Genomic DNA, 15,125 nt, shown 5'->3' with positions numbered 1-15,125 from the left:
GGCCCTAAAACCTAACCCATTGCAGGTAGCAGAAATCAAAATCTTCACTTTGCTTTGATGTTCTTCCTATCACTGTTTATAGGCATGTCTTAATCCAAATCAGGATACATTGTGATCTGTGGAGCTATGGATTCAGGTTTATCAACTCTGGGAATTTTCCAATTACCTTCTAAAATGTTTCCTCATTTACTAAATGTAATGAAGTATATTAGACATTCTGATTCCATCCTCCTTTATTTCCTAACTGATCTTTCATAGCCCTTCTCTTTACCCTTCCTGTCCTCTAGATAATTTAGGTAGGTGTTCACGTTTAAATCACTTTAGTTACATCTAGTCCATTTTTATTCACCCACCGAGTTCTTGATTTCAGTGCCTATAGTTCTCTTTTTTCTGACAACTGAGCACTGTTTTTGTGTTCTTCTTTGTAACTATATTTCAAGTTCCTTCTAAAACAAGGCCCCAGGAACCCCCAGGCTCTAGTATGTCCCTGAGCTTGGTCCACTGCAGTCTTGTATTCATGCTTGGGTATTCGTTCATCAACATTAAACTCCAGGATAGAAGATGGGACATAGCAGGACTCCCTCTTCCATGCCAGGAGTCCTCTGCTGACCTCAGAGGTGGCGGGGGGCCCCCAACAGTGGAAACACACTGGAATTTTCCCTTGGAAATGGGCTGTGATGACAAGTGCCTGCCAGGAGGATCATCATCTTGTCCTTGACCCTCCCTCTAGTTTCCAGAGATATAACATTTAATAATCTTCTTTGAAGACACTGGTAAAAATTCCAAAAGACAAAACACAAGCCACCAGTGCGCTGTGCTTTCAGATATTCTGAGTTTAATTCAGCTGACAAATGAGCTGATTGATGTGTCCCCTCGAGAGCCAGGCAAGGCACCTCCTTGAGGAAGCCCACTATTCTTGGTAGCAGAACAGGCCACTGAGAGATGGAAAGGACGGAAGAATGCAGATATCTGCAAGTTCTTCCCTGGAAAGACAATTTCATAAATGAGGTCTTCCAAGCAAATAACACTCTACCTCCCCAGGTGCTCCTCAGTCACTGTGTTGTCTGTCAAAGGGATGGTTTTATTCTTCACTTTGTCTTGTCCATGTTTCAATATGAGTTTCTGGGCACACTTCAGATTTGGAAGTCCTCGGGTCACGTACGTTTCCACTCTATGTAGTGTTTTTATGGTCCAGGGGGTTACTCTGAAAAAGACATCACTGAAAACCTTCGGGCGAAGCCTGGCAGTAGTCCTCTGCACCAGTGAACTCACCCCATTCATCCTTTGGATGCATACAGCAGAGCCCAAGGAATATTTATCTGGCACTTCCAAGCCACAAGGTTTCACTTCTGGTCGTCTCAGACGCAACCTGTCATGTTGCTGCTGCCGGGAATCATGTAAGAACCATTTCGGTCCCTTGAACTTGAGCTCTTTTCCTTTCTTCTGTTCCTTGTCCAAAAGTGCCTGCTTTGCTTGAGAGGTTTTAAGGGCCTGATAAGCCATCATCTTTTTCAGATTTTCTGGAACCAGAGGGATCTTGTTTCTTTGCTCTTGCTGTTGTTTCCAAACCTGTGGCTACTGCTCTATAGTCTTCATTTTTATGGTTAACTATTTTAAAGTCTGTTTATTTCTTATTTAATACTGTAGGCTCATCTTTGTAATTGTAACTACTAGCTACTCTGCATTTTCTCTCTTAAGTCCTTGATGGTGTCAATCTGTTGTTTCCATGTTTCTGTGATCACTCACGGCCGGCCAGATCTTATGTTTGGAAATCATTAAGCAATGCTATGAGTCTGTAGGCCCAACTTGAAGAGTTCCCCCCCACCAGATTTGACTCTGCTTCTACTGGTATCCAGGGGAGTACCCCCCACCCATCCTGGGAGCACCTCAGTCTACTGAGGCCCCTGTTCTTCAGGCCTGGGCCCCAGATACAATTGTTCCTGGAGATCTAAGCCCCAGCACCAGTCCCCATCCTGATTAATCCAGATTTAGTTCTAATTGCTTAATTTTGGGCTTGGCGTGGGGGAGGGAAAGGGAAAAGTCCTTGGGGAAGCCTTCTACTTTTTGTGAGCTAGGCCTCAAAAAGCACATTCTGAGATCTAGTTGTCATGGAGATGAGTAGCCCAGAGGTCCTGCCTGCTTGATAGCAAAATCAGATACTTAAAAATTCTCTTTTATTTCTCAAAACATATTAAGCAGGGCTATTTTATGAACTGTACTTTGCTAATTCCAGTACCTCAAGGCTTCATGGGTTTCATTATGTAGTGTTCAAACATTTTTTACTTTGCATTAGATTAAAAAAAAAAAAAAGGCTTGACGTGAACAAATCTTAAATATACAGATAATATATCTTTACATTATGTACACACCTGTTTAACCCTACCCAGATCAACATGTAGGACTTTTCCATTACTCCAGAAAGTTTCACTAGGCCCTGTTGCTAGTCAACTCCTCTCCAACTCCAGGTACACTAATTTGACTTCTATCAAGCTGGCTATGTTTCCCTGTTTTGACCTTCATATAAATGGAGTACAGTGTATACTATTCTGCGCCCGGCTTCTTTCATCTAATATGTCTTTAATACTCATTTACATTATTGCACGTATCTGTAATTCCTATTTTGCTTTTTGTTTTATGATGCAGTATTTCACTGCATGATTTACAATTGACTTTCCCTTGATATCACTCTTAGAAATAAAAGAGCTATGAAAATTTTGGAGATTTTCATTTCTCTTGGAAATTCCCACCTCCCCCTTCCCTACCAGTAGTAATTCTGGGTTATAGCATAGAAATAATTTTAAACTTTTTTCTTAAAAACTTCATCTTTCCAATGTAGCTATACCATTTCACATTCTCAACAGCAATGTAGGCAGTCCCAGTTGTTTCTACATCCTTGGTATTGTGTCTGCTTGTCATTGTATTGGCTATATTGTGTTACCTTATTTGTGGTTCTAATTAGTATTACTAATCATGTTAGGCATCTTTACATATGCTTATTTTTAAAAGTGTTTAGGTCATTACCTGTGTATATATTTTATATCTTGTCAGATATATTTTAAGTATTTTCTTGCAGACTGTGGCTGCACTTTTATTTTAATGGTATTTTTAATTTTGAGGGCTTTTTCTTAATGGTTGGTGCCTCCTGTGGACTCTAATCCCTGCCTACTCCAAGTTTGCAAACATATTTCTTTTTTTTTCCAGAAGGTTTGCAATTTTAATCTTTAGACCCATATTGTTTTGAGTATGGTGAGGTAATGGCTCACTTTTCCTACTGATGTCCAGTTGCTCTTATGGGGGGCAGGGACAATGAAAAAGTCAATATGTGACTTAGGAAAATTCACATCAAATAACCTACACTACTAAAACATCTGAGTAAGTTCAATCAACAGATATCAATCTTACTGGATAATCTTGAAAGGTAAGATTCAGAAATAGCGAAAGTGGGCCTTTTGTCCTTGGCAATTTAGAAGACTTAAGAATTGAGGTGCTTTGGAAAGTATGAGGGACTGGGACACAGAAAACAGAACTCTAACACTCAATTTTGTTGAGCTGGATGTGCTGAGCTACTTTGAATGAGACTAGGTTTAGAATCCTAGGTCGACCACCAGTTTGAAAATCTCTAGACACTTTAAAAAAATTATTTGAGAGAGCACACATAGGCATGAGCATAGGGAGGGGCAGGTGAAGAGGGAGAGGAAAAGGGAGAGAATCCCAAGCAGGTTCCACACCCACTGTGGAGCCTGACTGGGGGATTGATCCCATTACCCCGAGATCATGACCCAAGCCAAAACCAAAAGTCTGATGCTCAACTAAGTCACACAGGCGCCCCTCAAAACACTTTTTCTATCAACTCCCAGGAGAGAATAAAAGAAAATGGGTTATTTCTCTGATGGGCTACTAGAACACTTTGATCTTTGTTTCAACAAGGAATGCTCCTCCCCAAATCAGCCTGTTAAGTTTCAAAGCTTGGTTTAAATACTGTTTTCTCCAGCCAACCTTTCCAGATCTTTCTAAAAGAATCAATCACCGTAACACTTCCAGAGAACATATGACATTGCTGAGGCTCAAAGGTAGCATAATTGAGAACAGCTCACCTAAGACACACTTATGATTGGTGGTGGTGGGGAATCCAGTGTTTCCCTCGTGGCCTCAGAAGTAACCTAAGGCTCTATATAGACCAGCTTCAACTACTCCAATTCATGTACTTAGCTCTATTTCTTACTATCCCCCAGCATATTTCATCCTGAGCCAATCCCCATAGATCTTTAATCTATATTGTCTTTTGTTTTGTTACTCATTCTAGTGTTCATCCCAAAGGCTGTTGAATAATCTAGTATAGTAAATAAACACAGGATTAAGATTCAGAACACCAAGTCAAAAAAACCCCACTGTGACTAATACCCCTCTAAATATCACTTGCCCATTCACCCAATCTATAGGTTGCTGGAAAACCACATGAAATCACTGTATAAACATAGCACTCTATGAATTTAAATTACTGAACTGATTCCATATATATTAAGGTAGCCAGCTGGTTTGTGCAATGTGGAAAAAAAAATTAGGAGAATAAAGGAAATCACTTAACTACACTTTGCTTTCTTGCCAGAGTTTATCAGTTGTGTGGATTTCATACTTGAACCTTAGGAAATCATACACTCACAAATTCCCTCCTCTACCACGGATCCTAATATTCAGTAATACACACACACACACATACACACACACAATGTAAACTTGGGACACTAAGCAGTAAAATATGCTTGGCATACCAACTTCAACCATTATTTTGCCAATGTCCTCACCTCACCCACTATTTCAGTCTTCAGTGGAAAGTAGTCCAAAAACTTTCAGTTTTGTTTGAGAAAAGGGACATGACAAATCTATCCTGGTTTCCTCACCTACAAAACTAGGTGATGTTTCATGGTAGCTACAACTTGTGAAAACTTCAATAAAACAGAAATGTAAAATGGGTAAGTACTATAGGACACTTGTATCTGTCGATTGTTTCAACCTATCAAATGAAGATTCATTTGGTTATTTTAACAAGTTTGAACTTTTAATATTCTTAGCTTTCAGAAAGGTGAAAACCAAAACTAACACGAAGTCATGATGTTAAAATATCATTACAATCGGGGGGTGGGAGGAAGGGTAAGTGGGTGATGGGTATTGAGGGCACATGTTGCGATGAGCACTGGGTGTTATATGCAAATAATGAATCATTGAACACTACATCAAAAACTAATGATGTAAGATAAAATGTAAAAAAATCATTTCAACCTAAGGAGGTATCAAATAACCTCATTAGGCTCAAATTTTTCAGATATTCTTTTCAAATAGGATGTTTTGATACATGAAAAGTATGGTACCTAAATTATCAATAAACCTGTGGAATATATGGCAGAACAGAAGAATCTTACTGACTTACAAGGGAAGTAGATAATTTGACCTTTTGTTTCCTATAGAGAAATCACTATGTCTAGCAGATTGGAGTCTAACACTTAAACTTGAAAATGGCAATACACTTTTGTTCATTTTATCCTAAAAAGTGTGATTATATTCTCACCAAACCAAAATGTTAGAATACATTATAGGAAAAAACCCCCATATTTTCATAAGGATATTTTAATTTTTTAATTTTAACAATTCAAAAGAATTCAGCTAGTTAACATAAATAGAATAAATGCACATAATTTACAGCCATGTACACAAAATGCGAGAATAGCAAACCTCACATAAATGGTCAAAAGATATCAACTCTTTTGAAGTTGATTTAGCTATGACGAATAGATCATAATTTAATTGTTCACATATGAGGGGTACACATTCAAGTGTTTATTAACAAAAAAACAGTGAAACTAGAATTTTCAGTTTCTAAAAGGAGTAGCATAAAAAGCAGTGTATAGATTAACAAGAAATATAAGTGCATGATGGAGAAGAGAACTGAGTGGGCAGAAAGTTAGTACATTGTATGAAATATTCTCATGTAATTAAAATTCCTTCTAATTTGTATCATTCAGAAATACCTTTATTCTTAGGAATGTTTAAGTCATGATCAGTAGACAGAAAGGCTCAACTATTTTATTTATCAGCCCAAAAGGGGTCCCTACAGTACTAATAGTCTGGGCAGAAGAGCATGTAAACAATGAAAGACAGGCATGAACAATGTTGGAAGAGTAAAGGATAGATTGATTTCTAGCACTTAAATCCTTTAAGTTCAGATCAGTATTTTTAGTGACTTAAACCTAAAAATGCCAACATGTTTATGCTCCAGTAAAAGAATAAACACTCATTATTTTTAACACCCTGGTCCTAATACAGTCATGCTATTCCACAATGGGCATTAGGTTTTAGGAGACAAAGGCTGGATCAAATAATCTAACCATATTCTATCCTGGTTTCAAAATTACAAATAAATTACTAGTGACCCCCATCTAGTAATGCTGGTTCCACAAAATTACATACATAATGAAAATTAAGACAAAGCTTTGGTGATAGTTTTTTTTTTTCTTTTTCTTTCCCCCTCCTGGATTCAAAAGCACTGTATTCTGCCCCACAGTCACAGGGCTGGTAATTCTCAGATCTGGACTTTGAAATTTAGTAAACTGTCTATGAGCCACCAGTACCAAAGTTCTATCTAATGCTCTATGAGCATACTCTTTCAGTATCTACTGCTTTAACTTAAGTTCAATTCAATTTCCTGATAAAATTCTGTAATAAAAGTACATACAAATCTGAAGAGTGCTGCCAATCTCTGTACTAGAAATAAAAAGTCATCTGATAGAAAATAGATAACAAAACACAGCTCTAAAAAAAACTCAATGCTTTAAGTATGTGTTTTTCTTTTTAAACATTTGCATCAATTAAAAAAAATCTCCAAAGAAATGTTTCAAAGACAAACTTTATATACAACTTTTATATATAGTTTTCTTTTTTAAATTATCTGTCACATGAAGTAAACTATGGCAGATTGTGCTTTGGGGGAAAAAACAACCCTAAAATAAGCTTCACTGCTTCTTTCCAGTTGTTGCACAAAAAACCAAAATCTAAGACTCTAAGATCTTTTCTTCCAGTACACAGCGAATACTCACTTTTAAAATCTGAATATAATACACTAAGGTCAACATAAGTTTTACTTGCTAAATACAAATAAGAAAAGAATACATGTTCATCCGTGAAGGACACTTATTATGAATGTGCTAGCACTAAATAATAAGATGTTCCATAGCTGCTGGTTTTCGTATCATTCTTAATCATTTGTGGCATACTGAGATCATTACCATTAGGGAGAATCTCTGTCTTACATTCAACAGAACTAATGTTTACAAATCTTTGCAAGGCAAATGGTACTGTATTAGGCAGTGTAAGTGGCACCTGAAAAGGCAAACACTATAGATGAGACTTTCTCTACAGATTTAAGTTAGAAACCTCTAGTTTTTTTTTTTTTGGCATGTTTCTCACAATAAATGTCAAAGCTAAAATTCACCATAAAAGGTACGAATAATCCCAAAGGTAATGAAACTGAATTTGCCTTTGGTCTCCAAAGAGATTGGAATATTTTTTAATTCCAATCAAAGCACCTCAAAAACATCCAGTTATGTTGATTATAAGGAGTTAAGAAGGTGAAGGAATTTAAGAGGGCACTGTGTTTCACTGGTGATAGCAGAGAAAGCTTGCAATGACATGCTACAATTTTCTGTGTCAGGGGCATTAGAGTGTACATAGAATACATAAAACATTTATATTATTAAAGATCTCCAAACACCATCTCTAAAACCCAGAAAAATGTTTTGAACATGGTTTCTGCCTAATACATGACCAATGTTTAAAAAAAAATAAAATCTTAACACGGAATACTCTACTCTCACCCTTCTCCAAAAAAAGGCCACAAAGTGCATTCACAAAGTCATTCTTAAAATAAAGCCATTGCACAAAATGTACAGTTCATCTATACCGAAATGAGTACCACACTGGAGTTTAATTGAAGATGTTTTATACACCAGTATAGCAACATCCATAAGCAAAAGTCTCTTAACAGATTTACAGCAAACATCTTCAGAAGGGCCATACATATATACATTTAGGTACTAAAAGGTACAGCTGAACTCAACAGCAAAATGTAAAAGCTATATCCTGTTAGGAAACTTAATCTGAATTAACTTGAGTCTTTCTATGATTTACCATCCAAGAAATCAGGATAACATAAATTTCTTGTCAAAAGCAGTTTGTTCATTCACAAAACTCTGGTCAATTAGAATCACTACCTGCTCAATCAGACAGCAGAGGGTCCCTCTTCTATGTTTACACTGCCCCAGATATTTATAATGTCACCTTGAAAAAAGAAACCTAATAGGGGAAAGCTGAAAATTACCATTTTCTCTACAAAATAAATGCAATCTATATTGATCTTCTGGAAATAATTCAATGGTTCAAATTCCTAATGTGAAGGCAAACAGAGAAAGATTCAGAAGTGGTGAATTTTTTCTACTTCAAGAAAATATCTAGGTATGATAGATGATAATTCAAGTTCGTAACTACTAAGTCACTGACAAGACAACCGCATTCATTCATGTTTTGTAAAGTTAGAGAAGATATGAGGATGTGTTCAGTTACTCAAATGGCCAAGAATCAACATTTCACTGGTTTCTTCTGTCCCAAACTATTACACTGGGCTTGATACGTTAATGAACAATTTAAGTGTCCACATCATGCTCAACATCAAGCACCTGTTAGCAGTGGAAACCAAAACATTTTAAAGCTAAAAATATGCAAGATCTTTTGACATTATTTCATTAGTTGTCAAAACTAGTGACTATTAATGCCAAATAATTAATTTTAAAATATTCCAGATCCTCTCAAGGAAATGGAAAAGTAATACTAAGAATCTCACTTATTCTTGTTATTTTACAATTTTACATGAATTACACAGAAGCCAGAGGTAAGACATTTATGACTGTCAATACTATCTTTGGATAGTTGTAATATTTATACAATTAGGGATGGCTTTGTTTAGAAGACTGGAAAAGTGCTCATGGAATACACACCGTACTCTGCCATAAATCAACAAAATGCAACTGTGTCCTGTGGACATGGTAGAGAAAATGGCAATTTGGAGAAAGGAGTGCTTCTAAAGGCTTTTTTCTTAGAGGCAGCCTAGGTTTTTTTTTTTCTTCATATTACTGAAAAAGACCAAGTAATGTGGTTATGATTACTTTAATTCCTACAACCAAACTTCCACTTAGGCATAGTTACATGTTCCCAAACGTTTTACTTCTGTCCACCATGCTGGCTTCGATACTGCATGGTCCACTGGAATCTTTTGGTCTTCCTTCTTCATAGTACAGCAGCTTAAAGTTGCTATCCATTGAGAAGGTAGACCACCAATTCATAGGTGGCCATCATAATGGCTGTGTTTGGAATCTGTCTCACCAGATGAGTTGTTAGACCACGGTAAAGAGACCCATAACCTTCTTCTTGAACAACCAAAGATAGTGTCTGAAAAAAAGATCTATATTTTGTTCCCTCTTCACGTAGTCTTGTTCTTACAACTTCTGTTTAGGGGGGAAAAAAAGTCATTTTAAAACATTTGTGGTATCTTTTTTTTTTTTTTTTAAAGATTATTTGTTTATTTATTTGACAGATGATCACAAGTGGGCAGAGAGGCAGGCGGGTTGGGGCGGGGGGAGCAGGCTCCCTACTGAGCAGAGAGGCCGATGTGGGGCTTAATCCCAGGACCCTGGGATCATGACTTGAGCCGAAGGCAGAGGCTTTAACTCACTGAGCTACCTAGGTGCCCCCATTCGTGTTATCTTTATACCCTCCTAATGCTGAGCACATCCCATTTACCAGTCTTTAAGCGTAAGCTCAGAATATGGGAGTGATTTTTAATGTGTAACTTATTGAAACTGGTCTTATTACAGTAACACCCACCTTCTAAGATAGCTGGTTAAAATCACTAGTAATAAATACTAATTAAAAATTTAACAGGTTCCTGAATGGTTAAAGAATAAAACAAAAGTGTCAGTTGTATACTAGATATAGCTAAAAGGATGATACATGTATAAGGAAAAGGTGAAGAAACAGAAAAGGGAATGCAGGTGGTATAAAAAATGAATACACAAAGATAGTGTGAGAAATAAACACAAAAACTCTTAGGTGAACCCCACAATAAGAAAACAGAATTAATAATCTATATTTACAATGGTCCACATGAAACAAACATGAAATTTCATGTGCATGAGCCTAAAATTGTTCAAAACACCAGCTGTTAGCTAAAAGACCCCGTCTGGGAAGGAACTACGCAAAATTCGTAAAATTTTAGAGCTCTAAGAGATACAAAAGATTATGGTTAGTCCATTATTTCTTAGCTTTGAAAGGTGAGGAAATTGGACTGCTGAGAGGTTTTAGTCATTTGGGGGTAGAGGCTGGGACAAGATTTCAGAGCTCTCTACTGAACAGTCTGTTTTTCCAACACACTACTCCTGTTGGGCCTGAGGGAAATGGCCTAGAACTATTTTCACTGCAAATGTTACTATTTGAGATTTCTTGTATCTTATCTTAAAAATTCATGCCATTTATATATTCCACCCAAAACATTGTTTATTAATTACCCCTTCATGTAAGGACATCATCTCACTTGAGGGGACAGGATGCTTACAACTCCAAAACTGTCTCTTACCCTTAGCAGGCCACGATTCTAGGTATCCTATAGTAGCCAGAACCTAAACAATGCTGCTGATAACTGTCCTCTTTTGACTTCTCCTAAAGAGAGAAGTTAGGAACTTCCCTCAAGAAGTGGAGGTAAGTTCACAGTCCAACTTGGTTAGAGTTAGTTTTACTCATAAAATTACATTTTTAGAGCAAATAACCATTGTCCTGTTTCATTTGTCTTGATGCAGCTTTAATCACAGAGCCTTAGACTTACAAGGATGAATGTGAATGTTAATCAGTGTAACAAAAGTGAAGCATTTAGATTAAAAGCCCAAAGTAGGGGCGCCTGGGTGGATCAGTCAGTGTAGCATCCAATTCTTGATCTCAAGTCCCATGCTGGGTGTAGAGATTACTTGAAAGAAAAAAAAATCCTAGAACCCCCGAGGTTTAGTCAGTCAGTTAAAAGTCTGCCTTCAGCTGAAGTTGTGACCCCAGGGTCCTGGGATTGAGTCCTGCACCAGGGCTCCCTGCTCAATGGGAAGCCTGCTTCTCCGTCTGCTTACTGCTCCCCCTGCTTGTTCTCTTTCTGACAAATAAAATCTTAAAAAAAAGGCAAAACAAACCCCCAAATACAACAAAATCAAAGTCTACACTTAAAACAAGTTACAAAAAAATCTCAGCATCCTGCAGACAAATTTTTAAGTGATTTTATTATCTATCAATGAAAGAGGCTAACAGTATAAGACTTAATGACAGAAATAAATCATTCATATATACTTATTTGCCAACATGAAATAATGTAAAATAGGTTGGCGTTTTGGATTATAGATTCCCGTTTCAAATCTGGGCTTCTCCACTGAGTAAGCTATGTGACCTGAGTAAGCTCTGTGACCTTCGGCAACTCAATCTTAACATTTCTTGTTTCCCATTTGAAAATGAAGACAAATTCTGGTTCTATTCTAGCACACTTAGACTTAAATGGAGAAGGTAAGTACTTTGCAGGAATTTTTTGTAGATTAGCAATAATGTATACATAATGTATATAAAGTATCTAGTATACCATCTATAGCCATACCTGGCTGGAATCTGACTGACTCAGGGCTAAAATGTGACGGTCCAGAGTGCATGCTAAATCTCCATCATGCTACTGTAATATATACTGACCTATTAAAAGTTACTTACACAGATTTAATCCTATTATGAACTCCTAAGAACTGTATTTTGTTTTACTGATTTCAATAAAATTATAAATGTTCTAATAAATGGGTCATTGGCTGACATGGGAAAATACTTGTAAATTAATAGAATTTTACTCATAGAAACTCCACTCCTCTTACCATGTGGATATGCTATAGTTGTGGCACAAGTTTTTGAGGTGGCAGCAGCCAGCATCATTCCCACAAAATCGGACGCTTCTTTCACAGACTCTTCATCATTTTCCATTGTAGAAGCAATCTTATATTCCAGTAGTTTTTGCTTAATACTTTCATAAATAACAAAATGGATAACCGTCTCTGATATGCCAGCATATGAAGCAGACATGCCCCTATAAAATCCTCTAAGTCCATCTGTCTGATACACTTTACGAATACATTCAAAAGCACCCATTCGCTTTTCTCCACGGTTCCTGAAAAGCAAAAAGGAAAAATCTTGTTTACAAGGTAGTATAGGTTTTTAAATAAAGTCAGTAAAATGCAGTAGAAATATGCCACTCTAAATAGAGGATGATCCTCTAACTCATGGAGAAGTGAAACCAGAATTTTAAGACATTCATTTTAGACTTTATTCTTTTATCCCAAGTTTGTCACATTAGATGGGTACCATGTAAGAAGTTTATTTAACTAATGCAAAATACATTAAATCTTCAGTTTCATGTACTCGTTAAGTTTGTACTGTAGGGATAAAAAATAAAATAGTCCAAATACATTGTGACTGCAGCTCAAGATAAAAACAAACTCTCACATTACATCATATCATTAAATCCAGTTCTAAGTTGAGAAGATTTCTTCTGCACTTAGTAACATGAAAAGAGTGATTGAGACACCAATGATGATAGTATATCACAAAGCAGGGAATATAATTAATGCAATACTTGTGCATCTGCAGAATTCTTCTAAACCCACTCAGTTCTTCCCCAAAAATGACTGTGTGAACTTAAGTCAAATTTCCTATGATCCTTCGAAGGCAACAGTCCTATCTTTCATGTCAGTATCATGGTGAACAGTGAATGCGGACCGCTACAGTTATAAAATATTTATTGAGCATCGTGCCCAGTAAAACTTGCTTAGTGCTATATGGGCAGTGTACCTACTCTTATACAAGTATGTAATTTTGAGTTTGTAAAAATATTACCTTACACTATGATTCTCCCTACAGAACCTTATCTATAAGAAATGAGTTTAAATGTGACCTACAGGGAAAGAAATAGAAAATTTACCTATTTATAAATTATATACAACCTATTTCTGACATAACAAAAACAATTACGACACCTACTTGATAACCTACAAATTCCTCCAGTTTTATGACCTAATTATTGTCTTGAACTAGTAACTGTCCTCAACTAATGACACTGACTGAAAACTTTCTTCTTTGAATGATCCATGAAGACAACTCTAATCAGTTTCTACCAGAGACTTCCTCACAAGAAGTTAAAATCCTACAAGTCCTAAAGAGTAATATGCAAACACATCAGCCCTATTCTTGATTTCATGGTTATACATTAGCATCCTTAAACCAACCTTTAACTATTACCTCAACCCCATCCCATTACCTATCACTCCCCAAGCCTAAGACCTTGTGTTTGCTTGTGTTACAACTGTAAGTGAAAAAATAATAGAGATACTTTTCTCAGGACCCCCCATAGATCCACCCTACAACATACCGAAGCATACCCCTGGTAGTATAATATGGACTGGAATCTTCACATTTCTCTAACTTTTGGGTTGTTTTAACTACCACTACCTTTCAGGTCTTTGGCTTTAGCAAGTAGACTTTGAGTTTTGCTTCACGACACTTAAGACTTCATTTTAATTATTCCGGATGAAACAAGAATTAGAGATGTTTCCAGTCTCCAAATAGCATATAGTTCAACATGACAGAATGTGGGAAACAGATATTTAAACAGGCATCATCATTATCATTATTTTTTAAAGAGTTCATCCATTTATTTGACAGACAGAGATTACAAGTAGACAGAGAGGTAGAGAGAGAGGAGGAAGCAGGCTCCCCGCCAAGCAGAGAGCCCGACTTGGGGGTCGATCCCAGGACCCTGGGATCATGACCCGAGCCGAAGGCAGAGGCTTCAACCCACTGAGCCACCCAGGCGCCCCAACAGGCATCATTATTAATGATTTCTTAGATAAGTTTTATTTAGCCTATGAGATACATAGACTACTTCCCAAGCCCTAAAATATAAGAGTGAAAATTTGTTACAAGTCTAGTCCATACCAAAAGGCTAAAGGTTTTCAAAGTATTATTATTATTATAATACAACCATAGGTTCATCTCTCTAAAAAAGTATTTCCTCTTCCCATTCTCCAGGTAACAGGAATAGAGATGGCTAGACTCTAAGCTGTACGGCTTGTGGCCTTTGCTCAGTTCCCAAACACGCCAGGCCCTAACCTTAAGACCTATGAGGTTTGCAACGACCACTGCTTCTGCTTAAAATGGGCTCAAAAACAAAATTCATTGACTATTCCATTCAAAGTTGGTCCCCACTGTTTCTTGGTGTATCTCTAGAACCAAGCAGTGTATCTGCTCAACAGACATTCATCAAATCAATGAACTCTGCTACCATAGAACGGTCATTGGTAACAGATGAAGTCTATGAATATATGAGAGCTAAATCCCATGCCACGCCTCTCTGTATATAAAATTTACCAAATTTGAGCAATGATCCTGCAAGATTTAATTTAGACCAGTTGATCGTGGGTTGTTTAACTGTTGGGAGACCAATTAAAATCACTCACATAGTGAAATTATCACTGCTTGGGCTCGGCTAATATATATTCTTTTTATTTAAAAACACAACACATAATATTCTTTCTTCCCTAGAAAGTCTCATATTGCCAACTATTGTTATCACTTGCTTTTGACGGTAAACCCCAAAAAACAAAATCAGTATCAAAAGAGGGGAAAGACATGGCTAGGTACATGGCACTGAAATCTCACAGATATAAATTTACAGGAAAAAATTAGCTGAAATCAACTTTAATTTTATTTTAATGAATTAACATACCTTGCATCAAGCTGTAACCGAGTCTTTATAAGCCAAATGGGGTTGGTCACTGTGATTGCAGTAAAACCTAAACAAACATGTTTAAAATGAACTCTGGTAAAAATGAAGAATATATTATTAACTTTAAGGTTTTAAAAATCATATAAATCTATATTAAAGAAAATGTTTAAACTATTAATTGATGTATTCTATACACTTTTATTTTATAAACATACAACCATGAACATTTGTAGTTTAT

At 36.6% G+C, this 15,125-nt stretch overlaps 1 protein-coding gene and 1 pseudogene across 3 annotated transcripts in view; both read right to left on the bottom strand.

Moving 5' to 3' along the window:
• Positions 1 to 835: 835 nt before the first annotated feature.
• Positions 836 to 2,410, bottom strand: LOC308341146 (large ribosomal subunit protein uL30-like; annotated as a pseudogene). The gene is made up of 2 exons: positions 2,384 to 2,410; positions 836 to 1,554 (listed from the first exon to the last, which is right to left on the bottom strand). The product of its transcript is annotated as a large ribosomal subunit protein uL30-like (transcript).
• A 3,206-nt stretch (positions 2,411 to 5,616) lies between these two features.
• The window catches only part of SLC25A36 (solute carrier family 25 member 36), a 36,207-nt gene continuing 26,698 nt past the window's right edge, over positions 5,617 to 15,125 (bottom strand). For both annotated transcript variants that reach the window (XM_080822461.1, XM_080822462.1), the window contains 3 exons: positions 14,888 to 14,954; positions 11,985 to 12,274; positions 5,617 to 9,548 (listed from right to left, as the gene is read on the bottom strand). In XM_080822461.1, coding sequence (XP_080678587.1) covers positions 9,355 to 9,548; positions 11,985 to 12,274; positions 14,888 to 14,954 — 551 coding nt within the window. In that variant the 3' untranslated portion in view covers positions 5,617 to 9,354. The remainder of the gene's footprint in view (positions 9,549 to 11,984; positions 12,275 to 14,887; positions 14,955 to 15,125) is intronic.

Source organism: Martes martes (genome assembly GCF_963455335.1).
Source record: "Martes martes genome assembly, chromosome: 1".
NCBI classification, from domain to species: Eukaryota; Metazoa; Chordata; class Mammalia; order Carnivora; family Mustelidae; genus Martes; species Martes martes.
The sequence above is the reverse complement of the archived record's forward strand: the minus strand, read 5'-3'. Positions and strand labels throughout refer to the sequence as shown.